General features: G+C 53.2%; 1 protein-coding gene across 1 annotated transcript in view; it reads left to right on the forward strand.

Moving 5' to 3' along the window:
- MYO18B (myosin XVIIIB) overlaps positions 1-23969 on the forward strand; it is a 70751-nt gene that overhangs the window by 20387 nt on the left and 26395 nt on the right. The window contains exons 15-34 of the mRNA XM_059485431.1: positions 3155-3319; positions 5112-5202; positions 6336-6528; positions 7114-7194; positions 8109-8256; positions 8376-8535; positions 9601-9784; positions 11158-11350; positions 12011-12120; positions 13699-13764; positions 15007-15135; positions 15347-15490; positions 16903-16992; positions 18683-18802; positions 18914-19022; positions 19653-19777; positions 21525-21679; positions 22519-22642; positions 23363-23557; positions 23659-23769. Of these exons, the coding sequence (XP_059341414.1) occupies positions 3155-3319; positions 5112-5202; positions 6336-6528; positions 7114-7194; positions 8109-8256; positions 8376-8535; positions 9601-9784; positions 11158-11350; positions 12011-12120; positions 13699-13764; positions 15007-15135; positions 15347-15490; positions 16903-16992; positions 18683-18802; positions 18914-19022; positions 19653-19777; positions 21525-21679; positions 22519-22642; positions 23363-23557; positions 23659-23769 (2693 nt within the window). The remainder of the gene's footprint in view (positions 1-3154; positions 3320-5111; positions 5203-6335; positions 6529-7113; positions 7195-8108; positions 8257-8375; positions 8536-9600; positions 9785-11157; positions 11351-12010; positions 12121-13698; positions 13765-15006; positions 15136-15346; positions 15491-16902; positions 16993-18682; positions 18803-18913; positions 19023-19652; positions 19778-21524; positions 21680-22518; positions 22643-23362; positions 23558-23658; positions 23770-23969) is intronic.

Here is a 23969-nt window from a genome sequence, read left to right on the forward strand (position 1 = left end):
ACAGCTCCAGGTAGCACTAATTTCACTAAGTTCATCATCTCTTGAGTGTCTACCACAGTAACTGAATTATAATAGGCTGTGTCTGGATGAAGATTGTATTTATAGAGACTTTGCTAATATGGATGGGTAGAAATTGCCTTATCCCTTACAAATGATTTTAGGACGTGCTCTAACCCATTTCAGAGGCAGCCACATTGATTTACACCCTTCAATTTATGAGGACTGAACAAAGGCTGCCATAAACTAAGGCACAGACATTTATAAATGTCTCTGCAACACGTCATAACACATCTTATGGTAATTTATGCCATTAATCATTTATTAATTATTTTAAAAGGATAGATGCTGTCATGACTTACAGTGAGTTCTCTTTTCTCCTCCTTTTTTCTGATATTCTCTTTCCTCATCTCCATCTACCTTAATGCCCTTCCAGCTTTTATAGATGACCCTATGTGTCATGAGTGTCAGAAGGCTTTTGGCCAAAAATTTTGAGTCTTTCATCCCTGTGGGCTTTCAGGAGAGGAGATTTTGGAGATGTGTCTCATTTTGGGAGTGCCCAGCTCAGTGGCAGGGGAAGGGGTGGTAACAAGGAGCTTTGCTTTGCTCAGACTTCCTGCACATTCTGTCCTCAGTAAATCAGCCTGAGAGGGAATTCTGTACACAACAAATGCTGCTCCATTCTCTCAGCAGGAATGGGAGCAGCAGACCCAGGCAGGGCTCTGAGCACTCTCTGGTGTGGGATTAACAAGCAGATCATGTCTCAGTGTCGCTCACTCTGGTATCGATTCCCCCGCCGCGTGTCAACAAAAGGGGAGAAATGAAAGGAAATATGGATAAAAAATGGATCAAAGCCGGGTGGAGCAAGAGTCTCAGTGGGGGCGACGACTCTTTTAATGTGGTTAAACCTGTCTCCCGATAGCCATCTCTTCCCTTCCCCTTTCATGCCCTTTGATGTTGTGTATTCCAAATCCTCTCCTTGAAATCTCACCAAAGGGAGGCTCAGCACTGCTTTTCCAGGGCATTCAGGAGCTCAGCCAGGCACATCCCCTGCCCTGGCACGTGTTAAACGGGCCCCAGTGAGGGTTAAAGGCACCTTTTTCCCTTCTCTCCTCACCCATTCCGTTTGTGCAGGAATAAACCAGGAGGGAACAGCACCACCTCTCCCTGGCTGGGGGTGGAAAATGCATTTGCAGCTACAAAAAAAAAAAACGCTGAGAAGAAAAGGCTGAATTTCAAAAGCTCCTTCTGCTCCATCCCAGCTGCCTTTGAAACGTATTAGAGCAGCTCTTTTATTAGCAGAGCAGCCTGGCACCTGGAGGCCAACAGGGCACCCCGGGCACCATTCACCTGAGTGCTCTAGTCCCTTTGTGGGCTGCAGAAAATCCCCTGGTTTAATTTATTTGCTGTCCCTGTAAGCTGAAGGGAGGTTTGGGGCACAGCGGGGGCGGCGTTCAGTTCGCTCTCACGCTGTCCTTTTGCTGCCTGACATCAGAATATCACAATATCAGGATATCAGAATAAAGCTTTGTGGCTCCCAGCTCTCTGTGGGCTCCCCAGCACACACCTGTAATGGTGGTGGCTGCCATTCCAGCCCTCCTGGTGCTGCCACAGCTGTGTCAGGAGTTGCTCCAAATCCCCTGGCACAGCAAGGCTGCTGCAAATCCACCCTCCAGAACTACTCAGGATGGAGGAAAACCACAGGGCACGAGGGCTGGGACCTGCTGCTCAGGTGGGGGACACTGAGCTGCCCCAAACCCTGCAGAGGTCAGGGGCAGCAGGAGGGACAGGAGCACTGAGACAGCCAGGGGGGAATTTTGGGGTCAGTGAGAGCACCAGCAATAGCCCAGGGTGAGTGCTTGAGCTCTGTGGCCCTGCACAGACCCACCCCTGTGGCATCATGCCCTGGGAACCCAGGAAATTGGGCATTGAGCAGTTTGGAAATGGGCTGGGGGTGCAGCAAGAGAGGCTGAGCTGCCCCTGTGAGTGCTGACGCCGTGTTTTCCTTCTGCTTCTCTTAAATATTGCCTGGGCCAAAGTAATTCCCTTCAGGTGTTAAAGTCAGCGTGTTTTCCATGGTCACATCACACTCAGGAGAGCCGTGTGGAGCTGCTGGTTACAGCTCATGGAGGCTAAAATGGTGCCTGGGGGTGCCAGGGATGAGTGGACCTTCTTGTTTGTTCCAGGGGTGCTGGAATGGGCAGTGTGGGGTGCTGGAATGGGCACTTTGGGATGCTGGAGCAGTGTGGGGTGCAGAAATGGGCAGTGTGGGATCTCAGCCAGGTCTGTCCAGCCCCCCCAGCCCTTGCACCTCCCCGTCAGGCAGAGCTTTAGTGTCTGACAGGAATCAGCGTCCGTCCAGCCAGCTCAGACAGGAACAAGTGGAAACAGAATAAATCAAAGCCTGGAGTGTTGAGGCAATTCCCCTGCCTCCTTCAGCACAGCCCTTGATGTTGGAGTCCTTCAGTCAGCAATGAAATACTGGGGAAGGATCAAAGGGGCAGGGAGAAGGGGGTTGATTCATGAAGCACCCCCAGCCCTCCAGCCCTGCTTTGTGCTTCCCCTCAGCCAGGAGAGGGTTCCCATGGAGCTTCCCAGGGTGTGGGCACCTCTCACTCTCCATCCACACCCTCTCCCTGCCACCAGCCTCCAGCTGTGTTTTAAGGGCCCATTTTAGCTGTGAGCCGCCCGAGCTCCTCATCCAGCACCCAAAGTGCCACCCTGAGGTCTCTGGGCGATTTTGGCTTCTCCTGTTTTTGCTCATCCCTCTGTGTTTGTGAGCTGTGCTGCCTGGCTTCCCCCACAGCACCTTTCTGCTCTGGATTTGTAAAAGGATTAACCCTGCAGATGACTTCCCTATTGATTTAAATCATTAAGCTGGGATCGTTATCACCGGCTGTGAGCTGTGTCTGCTCGAGGGGAGGAACTGCTGCTCCCGCCTGCAGGGACAGCAAACACTGCTGGGACCCTGAAAGGTGATCCCGGATTTCCAGGGATTGCTTCCTAATCCCATCAGCTCCCACCAGCACATCTGCTGCTCTGCTCTGCTGAAACTCTGATGTCCTGTGGTTCGCCTGGTCCCCTTTGGACCGTCTTGATTTTGGGGGTGCACGAGGGGGCGTTTTGGTGATGCTGAGCCCCCCGTGCCCCTCCGCAGTGGGCAGGAAGCAGTTCCTGAGGTTCGAGAGCGCCAGCCGCGCTGCCGAGGTGCTGGGCTGCGACGTGGAGGAGCTCGGCAGCGCCGTCTTCAAGCATCACCTGAGGCACATCCTGGCGCAGGTGACAGCGCGGGGCCGGCCCCAGGCAGAGGAGAGCCCGCCAGGTACCACCATGCCCCATCCCTTTCCTTTGTGGAATAAGGAGTTTACAATTTAAAACTGTAAAGCGGCTGTGGTTTATTGCAGCTGGGATGCACGGGCGTGGTTTATTGCAGCTGGGAGCATGGGTGTGGCTTATTGCAGCTGGGATGCATAGATGTGGTTTATTGCAGCTGGGATGCATAGATGTGGTTTATTGCAGCTGGGATGGATGGGTGTGGTTTATTGCAGCTAGGATGCATGGGTGTGGTTTATTGCAGCTGGGAGCATGGGTGTGGTTTATTCCAGCTGGGATGCATAGGTGCGGTTTATTCCAGCTGGGAGCATGGGTAGGTGTTTCCACCAACATTTCTGAGACAGGTGAGATAGATTTCAGGTTTAAACACACATTGAGCCCCCAAGCCCACACCTCCCTGCCTGCCTGTTCACCACCCAGAGTTTTTGGTGGTGCCACGCTTCCTGGTCGTCCTGGTGGGTGTTTTTGATGAAGCAACATCATCTTCCTCGATGAAGTAACTTCATCCTTGTCAATGTTCGCTGCTTTTTCTTCTGGGCAGGCACAGTGGAGGTTTGGCTTTCTCTTAGGCCAAAACCAGGAGCCTGGTTCTTGCTGGCTCCTTAAATGAAAGGTTCTGCTTTATGGGTTTCAACAGCACCTGAGCCTTGCTTTACTGAGTTATCTTTATGGTCTTTACCTAGAGACTAAATTCTTACGTGTTCTGTTACAAGTTGTCTCTACCTAGCAAGTTACATTCCTGTTAGAAACTGTGTTCTGCAATTTGCATATTTGTTAAATAAGCTATATATTATTATATATTTGTATATCTTATTATATAATATATAATAATATATAATAACATATAATTATATATAATATATGAAAAACATAATATAATATATATTACATATACCACACAATATGTATAAAATATTACATATAAATAGATATATTAAAATATATATAATGAACATATTTTATATATATATATATTTCTGTTTTCCTCCACCCACCTAAGTACATTACATGCTTCCAAAATTCTGAGTTTTCATCTACATATATGTCTCCCATATCACCTTTCCCCTTTGTTTCTGGGGGACAGGGAGGGGTGAAGCAAATTTTTCTGTTTTTCTCAGGCTGAGAGGCCCAGGTAGGTCTTAAAATTAATAAAATCATTAACTGTGCTGTGTCACATCACTGCCCTCAGCTCTCCAGCTGCCCCTGCCTGACCCTCCTTAGGGACAGGTGAAATGAGATGAATTCAGATAAGTGATGTGGCTTAAATGCTGTGAGATTACTGCCTAGAAAAAGGGGGGAATCCTCAAACTCCACAAATTAGCTGGTGTTGTGCTCTGAGCACCTGTGTCCTGCAAAGAGATCTGGATCAGGGATTGTGCTGCTGAGCCACCAGAAACCTTAAATTATTGTATGGCTCTGATTCATGGAGGTAGACCCAGCATGTGTGAAGTGGGAGGGTGAGATATTGCCTGGATTTCAGGTCAGCCTTCCCACGCTCCTTAAAGCTTGGACTTGATGATCTCAGAGGTCTTTTCCAACCTTGATGATTCCATGGTAGCAGCAGAATTCCAGCTGGGCCCTGCAAGTCATCCTGATAAAAGCAAGAACTTGAGGAGGGGACTTTTGACATGGTTGTATTCCTTAAATCCACGAGAGCTGAGGGCAGGCCAGGGGATGTGCTGTGGAGCTGTGTGGGTTCTCCTGCGCCACAACCCAGGGAATCCCAGATCCCACCTGGCTGGAAATAAAATTGTTTCCTGCTCTTCCCTTCGCTGTGCCAGGGCTGAAGATGACAGGAGTGGAGTGTGTGGAGGGAATGGCCTCGGGGCTCTACGAGGAGCTCTTTGCTGCTGTGGTCTCGCTCATCAACAGGTACCAAGGAGCTGCTGGGAGCTGGGGCTGGGGGTGGCAGCCCCTTCCCCAGGGGCAAGGAGCATGTGGCTGATTCCTGCTGGAAAAACAGGCAGCTGTGTGAAAATCCATATGTGGGAGTGGCGCTGGTATTGTAGAATGGAGGGAGCCCCTAGTGCAGGGAATGATTGGCATTTAATTTTGATTGGCATTTGATATTGATTCAGAAGGCTGAACAATTGCTTTATTAAAACGATACCATATTATATTAATATTATAATTATTCTAAAAAGGTACTATATAGGAGTGTGCCTTCTGTGACAAAACTAGCCTTTGTCCCCTCAAAAAGGAAAGAAGACTAGAAGTTTCTCTCTCTCCTTGATTAGGTGAAAAAGCCACCTTATAGGCCTAGGGGACTTCACCTCAAACTTAAAAATAGCTAATTAGACAAGAGCCAAAAAGCCTCACCTAAGCAATTTACTAGAAAAAGAAGTGAACAAAGAAACGAATCACTTTTGTGAGGTGTTTTACTAAAAGCAAGGACCTCCTGCACCTGGCCCAGTTTTTCTCTGTTTGTTATTTTGCCTTTTATTAAACCTTTTTGTTTCCAACACTGCAACAGAAGCCCTCCTGCTGATTTTTATGCCTCCAAAGGTAGCTGAGCTATCTTGAGTGTGTTATAGACCTCCAAAAGCTTAAGACTTAGCTCAAAAAAACTACTATAACAATACTATACTATACTAAAGATACATACTAAAGAAAATCTCGTGACTGTCTCCAGACACTTAGGTACAGGTTTGGCTCAATTGGCTAAGGAAACAAAACAATTTTCACTGGTGTTTAATAAATTAAATTATTTTAGGTAAAGAGTTTTCTTAACACATTAGGTAAATAATTTTCTTAACATATTTTACATGTGTAAAAATAATGGGAGTAGAGAATAGAGAGAAGAATTGGGGTTTTTTTTTTCTTCTCTCTGTGCTTCTCCAGAAAAAATCTTTGGGAAGTTGTCTGTGCTGCTCTCTGAAGAGAGCTGAGGCTGCAGTGTTGGCACTGGGGACTGCAGTGGCTCCTGTGGCACTGTGAGGGCTCAGCTGGCACCACTCTGCTGCCATTTGTGGGTAAATCCTGGTGCTGTGTGTGGCTCTCCCCAGGTCCTTCTCCTCCCAGCACCTCTCCATGGGCTCTATTTCCATCGTGGACACCCCTGGCTTCCAGAGCCCGCGGCAGCAGCGGCGCGAGCGAGCGGCCACCTTCGAGGAGCTGTGCCACAACTACGTCCAGGAGAGGCTGCAGGGGCTCTTCTATGAGAAAACCTTCCTGAGGGAGATAGAGAGGTACAGAGAGGTGAGGAGCAGGGCTTGGGAGCAGCTCCTGGGAGCTGCCTTTGTGCCCTGGGGTCCCCACGTCCTGCTGTGGTGTGAGTGAATAACTCGAGGGCTTTGCTGGGAGGGCTGCAGCAGGGCTGTGGGAGCCTCTCTTCCCCACCCCCCACCTCAATTCTGAACCCTCTTGGCTATTTCTGCTCCCTTGGCATCTTTGTGGAAGCTGCCATGGCAGGGTTGTTGGGATGAGATGATTTTTCCCAACTCAAACCATTTTGGAATTCTATTATACGCTCGCTGCAGCTCAGCAGACTTTGTGCCTTCTGTTGGCGCAGATGACTTTTTCCTCAGGTGATGAATAATAGAGGATAGAAAGGAAAATGATAAATTATTGCAGAAATAAGCTGCTGAGAAACCTACAGGCAGAGATGAACTTATTATAGGCTTGAAGGAGTTACCATAATGCCTCCAGCCCTGGGAAAGGAGCTGAATTCCTATGGTTTAACACAGACATCAATGAGTGAGGATAGATGTGCCCTTCCCTGGTGGTGAAGACTTCCAGATGCCATCCCATGACTGAAACAAGCTTTTAAATGATGTTTTCCAGGAAAATGTTGAGGTGTCTTTTGATCTTCCAGAGCGCTCTCCGCTGGCCACGCTGTCCATCATCGACCTGAGCTGCTCCCAGGTACCCTGTCCCCTCTGCATCCTGCAGTGAGGGCTCCAGAGGCAGGGTGGGAGCATCCCAAAGCAACCTGAGGTGTTGCAGGGAGAGGGGGGCACAGCATTCACCAGGACTTTTTGCTTTTTAAACTATAAACACCCTCCCTGACTGAGCTCTGTGCTCCATCACCCCTTCCATCCTGGGGTGATGGGACACTGCTGAGGGTGATGTGCAGAGCTGGATCAGGTTGGGGAGGGTCTGCTCTGGGCTGGGGCCACAGCTGGGCAGTGGGAGTAGGCTGTGGTGGAGCCCAGAGCCCCCCGTGTCCCTCGGTATTGGAATTAAATACCAATATTGCCAGATGGAACGTGCCTGGGCTCCTCTGGCCCTTGCTGCTTGACCGAGGTGGCAACTGTGGTGCTTTCACCTCAGAGACACCTTTGGCTGGCTGGATGCTGCAGCTGGGTGCTTGGGGTGAATCCAGGCATGCAGGAGCTCAGGTTTACCTCTGGTGGAGAAGCTTCAAGGCAAGGTGAAGGAAAGGAGTCGGTTCTGATGGAGGGTTTGGATCCAGAGCTTTATTCTGGCCCACAGGCCTCTGAATGCAGCAACAGCTCCAACAGAACTCCTGAACCAAATTGTTGCTGTTCCTCTTAACCCCAGGGAAACGGGGAGGGAAGGGGTAGGGATCTCACCAACCAGGTACAGGAGGGGAGGAAATCTCAGGGGACAAATGACGCCTGGATGGCCCAATGTCCCCAGGGCTGAGAGGCATCTTTTGAACTTCGCCAATCACACCATGCCCTTCTGAATGCCAAGATTGACAGAAAGCACCCAGCAGGGGCAAGGGAGGGGGAAAGGAGAGGTGATGGACACACCTGGGGAAGGACTGGGGTAACTGAGACAGGCTCTTACATCCCACCCCAACACCTGGGCAGCCGCAGGTGCTCAAGGGCAGCACTGAGGATGCTCGCCGGGGGCTGCTGTGGATCCTGGATGAGGAGGTGCTGGTGCCAGGCTCTGGGGATGGCACTGCCTTTGAGCGCCTCTGCTCCTACTTCGCCACCAAGGCGTCCCACCAGGACGGTGAGTTGGGCTCGGCTCGACTGCCCAGCCTCTGGCATCGCTGGGTTTGGGATTTTGGGGAGATGTGGATGATTTAACCCCTCTCTGGGTTTTTCTGTGGGTTGCTGTCACTGCCACAGGTGAGGGGCACCTGCGCAGGTGTGAGCAGACGCTGCACTTTGAGATCTGCCACCAGCTGGGCACGGCCCCCGTGCGCTACGACCTCACAGGCTGGGTCAGCAAGGCCAAGTTCAACCTGTCGGCCCAGAATGCCATCCAGGTGCTGCAGAACTCCACGGTGTAAGTGCCAGCAGGTGCCACAGTGCTCGTGGGAGGGGGTTGTGGGTGTCCCTGCCCTGAGTTCAAACCTGCCCCAGCTCTGGAGACAGAGGGTGGAACATGTGTATAGCAGGGAATGGTTCCCACTGCCAGAGGGCAGAATTTCCTGGCTGTGGGGGTAGTAAAGCCCTGTTCCATCTCTGGAAGTGTCCCAGGCCAGGTTGGACAGGGCTTGGAGCAACCTGGGCTAGTGGAAGGTGCCTCTGCACAAGTCAGAGCTGTGGGGCTTCCCCAGCAGCTGCCCAGGTTTTCGCTCTGCTTTGAGCAGCCTTGCGAACGAAACTGGAATTGAAAAGGAACTGAAGTGCTGCAGGTGTCTGTGCACACAGGGGGATTTTAACCTTCTTCTTGCATGCTCCTGGCTCATTTGCTTTGGGCTTCAACCCAGGGAAGCTGTAACAGAGCAGAGAACACCTCCATGCTCCAGCCAGGGAGGATGGAGAGGGTGTGGGTGTCCCATCACCCTATTCCACACCTCAGAACAGCACTGTGACCATGTTCACAGGGCTCTCAGGTTGAGGGAAGAGATGAGGATCTGACTCCATGTTTCAGAAGGCTTGGTTTATTATTTTATGATATATATTACATTAAAACTATACTAAAAGAATAGAAGAAAGGATTTCTTCAGAAGGCTAGCTAAGAATAGAATAGGAAAGAATGATAACAAAGGCTTGTGGCTCGGACAGAGTCACAGACAGAGCTGGACTGTGATTGGCCATTAATTAGAAACAACCAACATGGGCCAATCACAGATGCACCTGTTGCATTCCACAGCAGCAGATAACCATTGTTTACATTTTATTCCTGAGGCCTCCCAGCTTCTCAGGAAGAAACATCCTAAGGAAAGGATTTTCCATAAAACATGTCTGCGGCACAGCACCAATTTTGGAATGTGGGGCGCTGGGTGCTGCATCCCAGTGGAAGAAGTCGGGATGCCGACCAGGGCTCCGTGTGTGTGTCTGTGTGTGTGTGTCTGTGTGTCTGTGTCTCTGTGTGTGTGTGTGTGTCTGCGTGTTCATCCCGCAGATCCGCGGTGCGGGAGCTGGTGCGGGCTCGGGCGGAGGCTCCGCTGTGCTGCCCTGCCCTGGCCGGGCTGGAGGGGCGCTCCCAGGCCAACCTGCACCGCAACGCCTGCCTGAGGAAAACCTTCTCCAGCAGCTTGGCCGCCGTGAGGAAGAGGTCGGTGTGCGCGCAGATCAAGCTGCAGGCGGTGAGTGGCGGTGGGTGCGGGATGGAGGGGTGGTGGCGCACGGCGTGGGGGTACCCGGGGGGGTTTTGCCTTGGATATGGTCACTTACAGGGGTGTCTGCACTCCCAGCAGGGAGATCCTGCCTGCTCCTATTGGGGATGTGGCCACTGTGGGTGCTGGGCTGCTGGCACTCGGGGAGAGCCCCCCAGGCAGAGAGATCAGGCACGGATGGCACACAGATCTCAGATCGCACACAGATCGTGCACAGATCTCACACAGGTTACACACAGATCTCACACAGATTGTGCACAGGTTATACACAGATCACAGATTTTACACAGATCTCAGATCACACACAGATGTCACACAGATGTCACACAGATCTCACACAAATCGTGCAGAGATTTCAGATCTCACACAGTTTACACACATATGTCACACAGATCTCACACAAATCGTGCAGAGATCTCAGACCTCACACAGATCTCACACAAATCGTGCAGAGATCTCAGACCTCACACAGATCTCACACAAATCGTGCAGAGATCTCAGACCTCACACAGATCTCACACAAATCGTGCAGGGATCTCAGATCACGCATAGATCTCACACAGATCACAGATAATTAGACACAGACCTCACACAGATCACAGATAATTAGACACAGACCTCACACAGATCACAGACAGGTCTCACAAAGATCACACAAAGTTTACACACATTTCCTTCAGAAATTCCCCTCCATTTTTATCCCTGCTTTTTGCAGGGGTTCTGAGCCCCTCTCCTGCCTGAGCTCTGTGGCTGCAGCTCCAGTGGAGCTCCCCTTGGAGCATCGGATCGTGCACGGATCACATACAGATCACACGCAGATCACACACAGTTTACACACAGATCACACACAATTTTCACACAGATCTCAGATCACACACAGATTACAGGAGCACTTCGCTGCTTTAATCCTCTTAAGTGCTGAGACAGTAGCCAGCCCTGGGCGCTGGGCAGTGCCAGGCTCCTGCTGCTCTCACCCCTCATTCAGTGGCCAAACTCTCTCAGGAGCTGAGGCTCAGACTCTGCTAAGTCCCTGACCAGCCCCTTTTGGGGTCGTGGCTGTCCCTGGCAAACCCCCTGCCCAGCATCCCTCATCCACACTGGTTTTTAATCCTCCCAATCCAAACCATTCCATGATTCTACAAATCCTGGTACATTTTATGGCCATCACCTGAACATGTGGCGCACCAGGAGGAAGGGTCCTGCTCACCACCCGTGTTCACCCTCTGACTGAGGCTGTTCCCAACACAGAGCTGACCCCTGCGCCTGCACAGGGGGCCTTTCCCACTGCCAGCACGTGCTGTCCCTTCGTCCCCTCCATCCCCACTGACTCTGCCACCCTGCAGGATGCCCTCACCAACCTCCTCCGGCGCTCCCAGCTGCACTTTGTGCACTGCCTGCTCCCGGGGATGGGCGGGGAAGGGCCGGTCCCTCGGCCCCCAGCGCCGCCAGATGCAGCCCCACAGCTGGACGTGGTGGCCCTGAGGACACAGCTGGAGGGGACCCAGCTCCTGGATGCCCTGCGCCTCCACCGTGTCGGTATGTCCAGGTCATGGCCTGTGCCTGTCCCACATGCAGCTCCCTGCCCCTGCTCAGCCTTTGCTCATCACCTGCTTCTCACCAGCAGGCGAGGAATCCTCCCTTCCTTCAGAAATTCCCCGTTCAGAAATTCTCCTCCATTTCTATCCCTGCTTTTTGCAGGGGTTCTGAGCCCCTCTCCTGCCTGAGCTCTGTGGCTGCAGCTCCAGTGGAGCATCAGGCTGGACCTGCACTGCCCATATCCCATGCCATGGGGACAGGGAGCAGTTCAGGAGGCCCGGGGGCATGTCCTGTGTCACACAAGGTGCTGGGGTGGCATCTGGCCACCTCAAACTCATCTCAGTGCCATCTCCCTGCCCTGACTACGGGGTTTTCCTCTCTCATGGCAGCTCCCCATGTCCCCTCAACCTTTTGTGCCCTTTGATGTGCACTGGATGTCCAAGCAGGTCCCTCCCCAGTGTGCCAGTGCCAATGGGTATGGTGCAGCCCCCAAAAGCCCCGTGTGCCTCCAGGGCATTCAGATTATGCCCTGGGCATGGTGCAGCCTCCTGTGTGCCCCCAGGCTATTCAGATCATGCCCTGAGTGTGGTGCAGCCCCCAGGGTATTGGGATCATGCCCTGGGTGTGGCACAGCCCCCAACAGCCCCCGTGTGCCCCCAGGCTATTCGGACCGGCTGCTCCTCACCCAGTTCCGCAGGCGCTTCCAGGTGCTGGCTCCCGAGGTGATGAAGAAGCACAACTCTGCCTATGAGGTGCCAGATGAGAGCAAGGTGTGTGCTGGGCTGGGGGGGCACGGGCTGAGACCCCCAGTGGGGCTGTGGTGATGCCAGAGCTGGGGGGAGGATGTGGGCATTGCTGTGGCCCAGTCCCTCTCCCTGGCTCCCCAAAAACCTGAGGGCAAGCCAGGAAACATTCCCAGAAACTCAAGAAAGCAGGGACTGTGCAATCTTTTGAGCACTGGGCATCATCTGCATCACCTGGGGTGACACCTCACCTCACCCTGTGATGCTGAAAGCCAAAAGAGCACGGGAGGGAATCTGGACACCTGCCAGTTTTATTTGTTTCCGAGTAAATGTGTAGCAAAACCAGCACAAAGCCATGCTTGGAATAAGGCTGTGGATGAGCCACCAAGAGCTGAGAGGAGCTGAATTAAAGCTGGGCGCGTGCTGTGTTGTGCAAACTGCAGCCAGCATGTGCAAAGGCAGTTAAGACCTCGGGATTTAATAAGACAAGTCTGACAATTGGGAAAGGTCAATATCGCCATGAAATGCTGTCGGAGGCAGAGGGTGCCTTGTCAGCAGCGTGTAAGCAGGGGATTTGGAAAATCCCATCCTCCCCGGAGCTCGCTGCCACCAGGGTTTGTCAGCTGGGAAATGCAGCCTGGGACACAGCATGAACCTGGCTGCTGGAGCAGGAGGGAGGCTCAGCTGTGAGGGGACAGCAAGAGCTGTGTTTGTGCTGGGCTGGGACTGTCCTGCACAGCCCTGCACCTCTCCTGGTCCCATCAGTGCCACCAGAACAGGCACAGCCACAGCTCTGCTGGTTCCTCACCACGGTGTTTGTGCTCTGTGATCCACATCTCATTCCCTGCTGTGCTCCATGCCCTCCTTGCACGGCTGCTGCTGAGGCCAGGGGTGCAATCCTGCTGCTCCTGGGTCCGTGGTGGAGTATTCCTTCTGTGGGTTTGTCCTTCAGGGAGGAGGTGAGATGATGTTGTGTGGAGTGAGGTGTTAGCAGAGGATTTTTGTTACTATTTCTGCAGCCCTGGGGCTTTCCATCCATCCATCCATCCATCCATCCATCCATCCATCCATCCATCGTGGCTGCCCCAGGGGAGTGGCTGGTGTTGCTGCTGTTTTGTTCATGTTCTGGTCCAAAGATTGGAGTAATTGAGTTCAGGCTTCTCCTTGGGATAATCTGCTTGAAGCCTCCAGGAGTTCTGTGCTGTGGGCTCAGGGGAGAGCTCACCCCTGTTTTTGGCTCCATGGGACGAGCTGCTGGCGAGGTGGGCAGGGGGGGAGCACTGAGTGCTCTGACACAGGCACTGTCCCCTGTGTCACCTCCTGCCTGTGCACCAAGGCTCTGCCAGAACAGGGATGGCAGCAAAAGGAGGAAAAGCTCACCTGCAGCTGCAGAACTCTACTCCCCGTCCTGCTGAAAACCTCAGGGGGAGGAAAGTCCTTGCACTGGGACTGGGTTTTGCAAGGGGAGGAGGAAAGGAGGGCAGGGCTGGATGAACCCTCACTGGGTGCCCATGAGGGCTGGGGCTCTCTGTACCCCATTTCAGCAGCTCCCAGCAGGGTTTGGGTGTTCCCTCAGCAGTCCCATGATCTGTCCCTTCTCTGCAGGCTATCGAGGAGCTGTTCCAGGTGCTGGATCTGGAGAAGAAGAGCATTGCCATAGGACGCACCCAGGTACCAGACTGTGCCCTGCCTCCCCATTGCTCTGTGTGTGTGGGCACAGCCCCATGCCAGGCTCCCCAGCAGCCCAAAGTTCCCCAAATTGGTGACAAAGGCTCTCCTCCACTGCTGCACGTGGCACCAGGTGGGCTGGGAAACCGAGACTCGCTAAATATCAGAGCAAAACCTCGTAATTCTCATCTGAAAGCAGAACCCAGGGTAAATCCTGTACCTAATTACCAAAACCCAGCCAGCCCCTGGTGGTATTTAAGTCCCTAATTACCACTGATGTCTCCTGGGAGTGAAGGCGGCTTGGGCAGCTCGTGGGGTTTGCTGCAGAGCAGGAACTGTCACAGCAACCACAGTGCGATGGTCTGAAAGAAAAATTAATTTCACGTGCGTGCTTGCCTTCAGCTCTGGAGTTTGTAAAGAAAGAATTCACGGAACGGTTCTGTGGAGCAAAATGACTTTCTTTTTATCCTGCACTGTGCAGTTTGTAATTATCTCCTCTCTGGAACCCTTGTTCTTAATCAATAGCACGGTGGCAGCCCCGGTCACATTTCGTTAGGGCCGGGTTCGCTTTGCCGTCGCTTTGAGCATTGATTTTGTACCAGCTGTGAAACTCGCAGGGCTGGGGAGTTAATTCAGACATTAATGAGGCAATGGAATGGGTGGTGGAGCAGCTTTCCTTGGGGTTGTGCTGTGATTCAATTTGGTTAAAATGCAGCTTGCTCAGCACAGCCCTGGCCTTGCCCGGGTCACTCAGAGTTATTAAAGCTGGGCTTTGCAAATCCAATCCTGGATTCCAGGAGCTTCTCCCAGCAGTGACCCAGAGACACTTCAGACACTCAGAGATCAATACTGGCTTGGGTTTGATGGCATCAGCAAATCTCTGTAATTTCTGAGGTGTTTTTGACCAGTTCAGAGAAAGAAAACAATCTGGTTTATATTGGTTTTGCTATTGTAACACATCATTGCTGTTACCTGTGTGTATCTGTGTGTCACCTGTTAGAATCCTCTGTCAGTGGAGGTATCCATCCCATCCCATCCCATCCCATCCCATCCCATCCCATCCCATCCCATCCCATCCCATCCCATCCCATCCCATCCCTCCATCCCCACAGTGGGGGGGAACAGGCAGCATCCCACAGGAAAAGTTTTGAGAAATTGCACCTTATGATGGTCGATGCCTCTCTCAAGGAGGAGGGAGAGTTTCCAGCCCTGACCTGGGCTGTGTCACCCGTTCCTTGCTGCCAGGTGTTCCTAAAGCCGGGGGTGATCTCCAGGCTGGAGAAGCAGCGGGACAAGCTGATAGCCCAGAAGATGACTCTGCTCCAGGCTGCCTGCAAGGGCTTCCTCAGCCGCCAGAAGTTCAAGAGACTGAAGGTACCCTTCCTGTGGCCTGGGGACACCTGAGCCCACACCTGGGATATGGCGCCCAAATAACAGCTCTTTGAGCTCCTTGAGGCTTTCCCTTGCAGCCATGAGATGCTGCGCTGCCATCCCTGAGCTCCTCTGCCCCTTTCCCTGTCCAGCCTGGTGTCCCAGCCCGGTGCTCCCTGGCTGGGTGGGGGTCACCCCTGCTGTGTCCCCACAGATCCAGCGCCTGGCCATCCGCTGCATCCAGAAGAACCTGCAGGTGTTCCAGGCAGTCAGGCACTGGCCCTGGTGGCAGCTGCTGAGCCACCTGAGGCCCCTGCTCAGTGTGAACCTCGCTGAGGAGCAGCTCCGTGCCAAGGAGGTGAGTGCCAAGGGCTGGGATGGGACAGGACAATGTCACTCTAGGACATGAAATAAGATGACACACATGCTGGAATCTCCAAGGTAAAAAGAAGGGAAGTTTAGTTTCTGACTCCAATGTTTATAGATTTTCCAAAAGTTTATAGATTTTCCAAAATCTATTGACAGTGGATTGGAGGATGACAGTGCCACCTCTCCAATGACACTGGACAAACCAACAGTCCATCAAATCTCTCCTCCTCCAGAAAAGAATGAAAAACAATAATTCATTAGAGAAAAGCGCGTGCAAAAGTTCATTACAAGAATGTAAACATCAGAAGGCTTAGAAGAACAGGGAGACAGGACAGGGTGCTTTAGGGGCTCTGCCTGGTGGATTGCTCAAGCTGGAAGTCACTTCTGCCCAGCAAAGATGTTTTTCCTACCATCCAGAAGTTGCCATCAGTTCTTAGCCTAGTGTCATGCATTCTGCAGAGCTGTGGAGGGAGGAGTGACTTCTTGCTTAGAGGGCCAGTAGCAAACACACCATGTTCCCATAGTCAAACCCCACCCCAGGGATCCCCCAATGCCCTCCTTGTGCCCTCTGCAAGCTCCAGGGGCTGTGTCAGAGCCAAACTCCTGGAGATGGGCTTGTCATCCTTTGGGGTGCTGAGATGAGCATTCAAACACCCCTGTGACAGAGGGGACTCCACTCTGTGCTGTCCCCACTGCTGTGCTGGCATCCACCTGTGTTGCCCTGGGTGATGGGAGATGCCAATGGACATTTTTTGCTCCTTTCACCCCTCTGCACCCTCTGAGACCTGTGCTAAATTCCCATCTTCCCTGGAGTCCCTCTCCTCCTCTTGCCTTAGCAAGGTTTTAACAAGATGTTTTCAGGCTGGCTCAGATGAAACAAAAGCTGCCCAAGCCTCTGTTTTTGTCTCCAAACCCACCTGGGATCCATCAGGCCCCATCATCTGTTAACCTCTGTTTTTATCACCACTCTGCACGCTCGGTGTTGGACATCAAAGCAGGACAAGGCTGCATGGAGCAGCTCCTGCAGCCTGGGAAGGAATCACAGCCAACACCGTGCCTTTGCACCGTGCTCTGATACCTGCCAGGGCCCTGGGACACTCCCTGGGCACGATCCAGGCCCCTGGCTGTTCATCCCAGGCTTTTGAGGCTTGCTGCTCTCTCATAAAACACGCTCCACACACAGCAAAGCTGACATTCCCTCCGATGGAATTCATGTCAGGAGCTGTAGTCCCGGCAATTTGCAGTGAGCAGCCTTCAAAGTTGCCTGGTAAATTTTATTAATAAGGCAGCTATGTCTCTTCCACTTATTTTGAGGAGAAAACAAGGTTTTCATAAATAAACCGAGGATGCTGGAACTCTGTGTGTGTGTGTGTGTGTGTGTTTTTTTCCAATCTTCCCTAGGAGGAGCTGGCGGCACTGAGAAGGAAGCTGGAAAAATCCGAGCAGGCGTGCAGCGAGCTCAGACAGACTACAGAGAGCTTGGAGAGCAAGGTAAAGACCCCAAAATATCTGATACAGACCCCAAAAAGCCTGATACAGACCCCCAAACCTCTGCCACAGCCCTGTTTGGCCAGGTTGGGATGGGAGCTGGTGGGGATGAACAGGACCGGCAGTTCCAGCAGAGCAGGAGAAGCTGCCAGGAATGGTCCCCTGGACAGGATTCTGCAGTGTCCAGCTGCAGAATTCCAGACTGGTATCACTCCAGGCTGCCCAGAGAATCTGTGGCTGCCCCTGAAAATATCCAAGGCCAGGTTGGATGGGGCTGGGAGCAACCTGGGCTAGTGCAAGGTGTCCCTTAAAGCCCTGAATGGGTTTTAAGGTCCTTTCCAGCCCAAACCATTCTGGGATTCCGTGTTCCCAGCTGGCTGCTGGTCCTCTGTGGGCTCTGCTCTCGGATGCACAGCTCCTTGTGATTGTGCCTGGGATTTTGCCAAGCATCACGAGGAGAAGGAGCTCCCAAGGTTTCTATAAATACCCTGGGTTTTCCCAGCTCCCTTGGCTGCAGCAGGGCTGGGCTGGGTCTAGGCTGCAGCCAACAGCCCCCCAGGCCAGGACCCTCCTCATCCCTGGGGAAAGGGTAAAGATGGTTTAGTTTAAGCTCTTTGGGAATGCTGAGTGAGGCAGCTGCCTCAGGGCAGACCTAGGACAACACCACGGAGAGAAATCCTATGGAATTTGCTTACTGGGTTAAGCTTGTGGGACTCCCTAAGGAGCCTGCACAATGTGAGGTGCCTTAAAATGCTGTCAGACACAGGAGTGTTGGAATGCTGTGTTTTGCTGTGGCTCTGCAGCCCCTCGCTGGTCTGGCTGAGCAGCAAGGACCATGTGCCCGTCCGCTCTGCGGAAAACGGAATTGATTTTCTGGATTAATAATTCTCCCCTTCTGCTCCTGGTTTCAAAGGAGATGTAATGCAGTAAAGTAGGACAATGGAGAGCTGTGATGAGCCCTGCAGTGCAGGCAGTGTGGCACGGGCAGGAGCCTGGGCTCCCACTGGTGACACTGGGCAGGGACACTGTGCACTCCTGAGAGCAGGCAGAGCTGTCAGGATGGCTGTGGCATGGAAGAACCCCCCCAGTCATGCCCAGACTGCCCCCTGACATCATCCAGGGGGGCTATTTACAAACACAAATGAGACAGGGCTGCTGTACAATGCGCCTTGAGCTGTTTTATTTTTCAGCATCAGTCTCATTACATGGTTATGACAACGGGAAGATGCTAGCAGCTCACAATCTAGGCAGCAGGCCAAAAAACTTAATGTTACAACTTAGTTTACAACCTTCTTGACCAATCACACAAAGCAAAAGCATATTGACAGTAGCTCTATCCAATCACCATAAGCACACATGATTAAAACAATGCTTGCTTACTTTGAATAAAAATACCTACTTGTAAGCCTTAAAACACAACGCACAGAGCTCCATTATTAAGCTTTAACCTTCCTAATATCTTGCTAGATAAACTTTCTGCAGCTTAGAGAGCTATTCAGACAAGCGTTAATACACAGATCATTGTTCTATTTGCCTTTGCTTTTTCTACAGTTCAAATAATTTTTATGCTGACCTATCCCATAGCCGCTGCTTTAGCTCTGCTCACAGCTCTGCTGTATGTGAAGCCTGCCTTTTGCAGCTTTCCCCAAAACCCTCTAATTTTGTGGGTTCCCACACCCCCCTGCTCCCCCAGATCATCGACCTGACCACGGAGCTGTCGGACGAGCGCTACAAGGGCGATGTCACCTGCCAGGCCCTGGATGGGGAGCGGGCGGAGCGGCTGCGGGGCACCCGCGAGCTGCAGGAGCTGCAGGTACCACGGCCCCGAGCCCCTGTGTGGTGACAGCGACCTGCCATCCCCCTGACAGAGCCCTGCTGAGTGCCCCAGGGCCGGGTAGAGCTGCTCCCTTGCTCCCTTCCCCAGAGCAAGCACGACCAAGTGCAGAAGAAGCTGGAGTCGGTGGAGAAGCAGCTGGAAGAGGCGCAGCAGCTGGTGCAGCTGCGTGAGATGAAGATCAGCGGCTCTGGAGGAGGTAGGGATGTCCCTCTGGAAGCAGTGCATGCTCTGGGCATCCAGCCTGACCTGGAAAGAGGGCAGAGGTTTGTTCCCCCCAGTCAGTGCCACTCTGCAGCTCCTGGTCGCTCCAGAGCGTTCTGTCACCCTGCATTGCTCATCCAGCGGGAGCTGCAGTGACAGCTTGGGGACACAGCTTGGGAGGAGGTAGGGATGTCCCTCCAGAGGCAGTGCATGCTCTGGGCATCCAGTCTGACCTGTGGGGCCACAGAGAAATGGGCAGAGGTTTTCCCCACCCAGTCAGTGCCACTCTGCAGCCCCTGGCCTCTCCAGAGCGTTCTGTCACCCTGCATTGCTCATCCAGCAGGAGCTGCAGTGACAGCTTGGGGACACAGCTCTGGCTCTGGCATGGGGCTGGTGTGCTGTGCCCCAGGGTGCTGCTGGCACTGCTGGGATGGGGTGGGATGGGCACACAAGCTGTGCCGAGGCAGGGCACATGCTCTGTGCAAGTGGGGCACACAAAGCAGATCCCTGCCCCATAAGCTCTGTGCTGGTGTCAGTCCCTTGTGCGTCCCCTCCCCTGCCCCCAGCAGGGCCACAGGGGCTGCTCAGACCCCCAGCACCCACCCTGGGTGTCTCTCGTTGGCAGAGGACGAGTGGCAGGTGAGGTTTGACTGTGCCCAGACCGAGATCGTTTTCCTGCGGAAGCGGCTGGCGCAGCTGGAGGAGCGGCTGGAGGCAGAGCTGGGCACCAGGACAGGGCTGGAGCAAAAGGCAAGTGCTGCCAGCCCAGGAGGGCACAGGGACAGCCTAGAGATATCCCTCCCCTGCTCCCAGAAGCTTTGCCGGGCTGAGGCTCAGCATTGCACCTGCTTCTTGTTGCTGCTCCCACTGACCACAAAAACCAGATATTTTCTGCAGCTTTGATCCCCAGAAATCACGTTAACATTGCAAAATTCCACCTTGGTCAAGTATGAGCATGGGCAGAGGGTGAGGAGCTGTGGGCAGGGGGTTTTCAGTGGTGGGACTTGGTGCTGCTCAGCTTTAGGAGCTGTACAGGGCTCTGCTCTCCCCATCTGTCACACAAAGAGCTGGCAGCTCCTGAGCTTTGCCCTGAGGAGGGAAAAAGCCAATGTGCTTCCCTGAGCAGTGCCTGGGAGCCAGGTCACACCCCATAAGGATAAAACAAAGAAATAAAGATTTCTCATGGTACATTAAATGGTAATAAGAGAGAAGCTGAGTTTTAGGAGCTTGGGTAAAGCGAAGCAGCCCATTTGCTCGCAGTTAGTTTGGAATTACAGGCTTCATTAATGCAAGATTTTGCTTATTTAAAGTCATTCCTTAACGACTGCATTCCCTGGTGTGGGAGAGCTGAGTGTCTGTCCCAGACACAGTGGGAATCCTTGGGGATTCCAGCGCTTTTTGCAGAGAAATGGGATCAGGCATGGCTCCGGGGCAGCTCTGCTGACTCAGCAGGAAGGGCTGGGATGCTGCAGGCACTGGGAGGGTGCCTGGGGCTGGAGGGGACACAGCACCTCGGCTTGTCCTTGTTTGGTGAAAAATCCCTGGGTGAAGCAGCCCTGGGGAATGCAGTGAGGCTGGGTCCTGGTGGGGATCTTATCCAGGGGGTGTGGGGTGTGTGGGGTTCCTCCTCTGTGGGGTGTGTGTGCTGTGGGGTCCCTCCTGTGTGAACCGAGTGTGCCGTGGAGTCTATGGGGTCCCTCTCGTGTGAGGTCCATGTGTTCCTCCTCTGTGGGGTGTGTGTGCTGTGGGGACTATGGGGTTCTTCCTCTGTGGAGTTTTTGGGGTTCCTCCTCTGTGGAGTCTATGGGGTCCCTCTTGTGTGGTGTCCATGTGTCCCTCCTCTATGGGGTGTGTGTGCTGTGGGGTCAGTGGGGTTCCTCCTCTGTGGAGTGTGGGGTTCTTCCTCTATGGGGTGAGTGGGGTCCAAGGGTCCTGTCTCTGAACTGAGTGTGCCATGGAGTCTGTGGGGTCACTTCTGTGTGGGGTCCTTGTGTCCCTCCTCTGTGGGGTCAGTGGGGTTCTTCTTTTGTGGAGTTTGTGGGGTTCCTCTTCTATGGGGTCAGTGGGGTTCCTCCTCTATGGGGTGTGTGGGGTCCAAGGGTCCTTCCTCTAAATTGAGTGTGTCATTGAGTCTATGGGGTCCCTCCTGTGTCACGTCCATGTGTCCCTCCTCTGTGGGGTGTGTGGGGCTCCTCCTCTATGGGGTGAGTGGGGTCCAAGGGTCCTTCCTCTGTGAATTGAGTGTGCCGTGGAGTCTATGGGGTCCCTCCCCTGTAGGGTGTTTGTATTGTGGGGTCCTTCCTCTGAACTGAGTGTGCCATGGCGTCCATGTGGTCCCTCCTGTGTGGCATCCACGTGTCCCCCCTCTATGGGCTGCCTGTACCATGGCCTCTATGACATCCCTCCCCCACGGGGCACACATGTCCATCCTCTATTGGGTCCATGGGGTCGGTGTGTCCCTCCCTGGTGCCACAGCCTGTCCCTGTGCCCCCTGCAGCTGGCTGAGGCGTGGGCAGCGTGCCAGGCAGCGCGGGATGGGGCGCAGCGGCTGCGGTGGCGCTGCCAGCGCCTGGCCTGCGAGCTGGAGGACGCCCGGGTGCTGGCTGAGAGCCAGCAGAGCCGCAGCCACGAGCTGGAGAAGAGGCAGAAGAGGTGAGGGATGGGCAGGGCTGGGGGTGCTGGAGCAAGGAGGCAGGGAATGGGGAGGGTTGGGGTGGGTGAGGAGCTGCGTCATGGATGTGTTTCATGAAAAATCCTCTCGTTAAGATCTTTTGTCCGGAGAAGCTGAGAGGCCTCAGAAATGAAATGTAAAAAATAATTATCTGCTGCTGTGGAATGCAACAGGTCATCTTTGATTGGTCTCGTGTGGTTGTTTTTAATTAATGGCCAGTCACAGTCTGGCTGTCTCAGACTCTGGTCAGTCACAAGATTTTATTATCATTCCATTTCTATTCCTTTCAAGCCTTCCGATGAAATCCTTTTCTCTCTATTCTTTTAGTATAGTTTTAGTATATAATTATAATATAATATAATATAATATAATATAATATAATATAATATAATATAATATAATATAATATATATCATAAAAATAATAAATCAGCCTTCTGAAACATGGGGTCAAGATATCATATATTTATATATATCATAAAATAATATATCAGCATTCTGAAACATGGAGTCAAGATTCTCATCTTTTCCCTCATCCTGGGACCCCTGCAAACACCACCACAGAGCTGCTGTAAGGGTGGAGCTGATTTTTTATCTCTTTCAGCTGCTGGGAGTTATTTTTCCATCCCATTGCTGTGTGACTGACACAGGGTCTGAGCCCAGACTGATTTGGATTTGGACCTCAAAGCTCATCCACTTCCATCCCTATGAAATATTCCCTATGAATAATCTCCTTCCACCACCCCAGACTGCTCCCAGCCCTGTCCAGTGGCGTGCATGGGGTCCGTGTGTCCCTCCTGACCTTGCTGTGCTCCCCTCAGGTTTGACCTGCAGCTGGCCCAGGCCCTGGGGCAGTCTGCCTTCGAGAAGAGCCTCCGTGAGAAGCTGTCCCAGGAGAACACCAGCATCCGCTGGGAGATGGGCAAACTGCAGCAGAGCCTGGAGGTAAGAGGAGACCCCACTTTGCTGTCTTGGAGCCAGTTCTGGGAGCAGCACTGGTTACCTTTGCAATTAGAGCAGAGGCAATCAGGAAACTTGATTCCAATTTCTCCCAGCGCAGCTCAGTGTGTATTTAAATCTCCTTCCAGAAGGGATGTTGCTATGTATGAGTGATCCCCACCCCATGATTCAGCTCGTCAGGGCCCCAATTTTCACTGGGGTCACTTGTGCTCTTCCTCACACGCCTACCCCCAGTCCCACCTTGGGGAAGGTGCTGTCTGTGCCCCATGGGATGGCGCTGCACCAAATGCCACCGTGGTGACACTGGCACGGCTGCTGGGGTGGGGAGAACCCCCAGGGCTGCTGCCAGCACCCCCCACCATCAATTTTTGGGGATAATTTGCTGAACACAGCCTTTCCTCAAAGCCATGAGGTCGGTGGGTGCAAACACGAATTCCAGAGCTGCAGGGGCAGCCTTTGGGCATGTCTGGGTGTGCTTCAAACAGCCCATCCTGTCCCCAGTGTCCTGCATGTCCCTGGGCTGCAGGGACACCCCAGGGCAGTGGGAAGGTGAGGTCAGGACTGAGAGGGAAAGGTGGGCATGGGGGTCTCAGTGGGCTGCCCAACCCTGCTGCTGCTCCAGGCGTTTGGGATGATGTTTTTGGAAATGCTGTGGGTTCTGAGAGCGGGATGTGAGTGCCCAGGCTCTGACCCTGCTCTGGCCAGCACAAGGAGGCCGAGGTGGCCAGGCTGGAGCAGCAGGTGGCCGTGTTGGCCAGCCGAGTGCAGGAGCTCAGCACCCCCGGGGCCATGGACACGGTGCCTGGGCTCAAGAAGAAGCTCTGGGACCTGGAGGGCAGTGCTGCTGAGCAGAAGAAGGAGCTGGAGAGGCAAACAGCTGCTGTGGAGCACCTGGAGCAGGTAATGTGGGGCTGGGGGAACCAGGGGTGTCTGTCCCTGCTGGGACAGCCCAACACCATCCTCATCCTCTTGGGGCTGGGCATCATCTCTGGGGGTTTCAGCTCCACGAGAGGCTGGAGCTGGAGATGGAGAGGATGAAGCAGATCCACCAGAAGGAGCTGGAGGACAAGGATGAGGAGCTGGAGGACACGCAGAAGTCCTGCCAGAAGAGGGTAGGTTTGATGCTGGGTGGGTTTGATGCTTGGTGCTCCCCAAAACTCCCCATGTCCCCAGGAACCCTTCCAGAGGTCCGTGTTCCTGCTTTCCCACCATCACCTCAGTGTGAGCCCTCATCACCATCACAGCTTTGGGGTGCAGATCAGGCTCTGGGTCAGGGCTGAGCCCCAGTCACATCCCAGGGGTGCAGATCAGG

This window comes from Ammospiza nelsoni, chromosome 18 (assembly GCF_027579445.1).
Source record: "Ammospiza nelsoni isolate bAmmNel1 chromosome 18, bAmmNel1.pri, whole genome shotgun sequence".
Taxonomy (NCBI): domain Eukaryota; kingdom Metazoa; phylum Chordata; class Aves; order Passeriformes; family Passerellidae; genus Ammospiza; species Ammospiza nelsoni.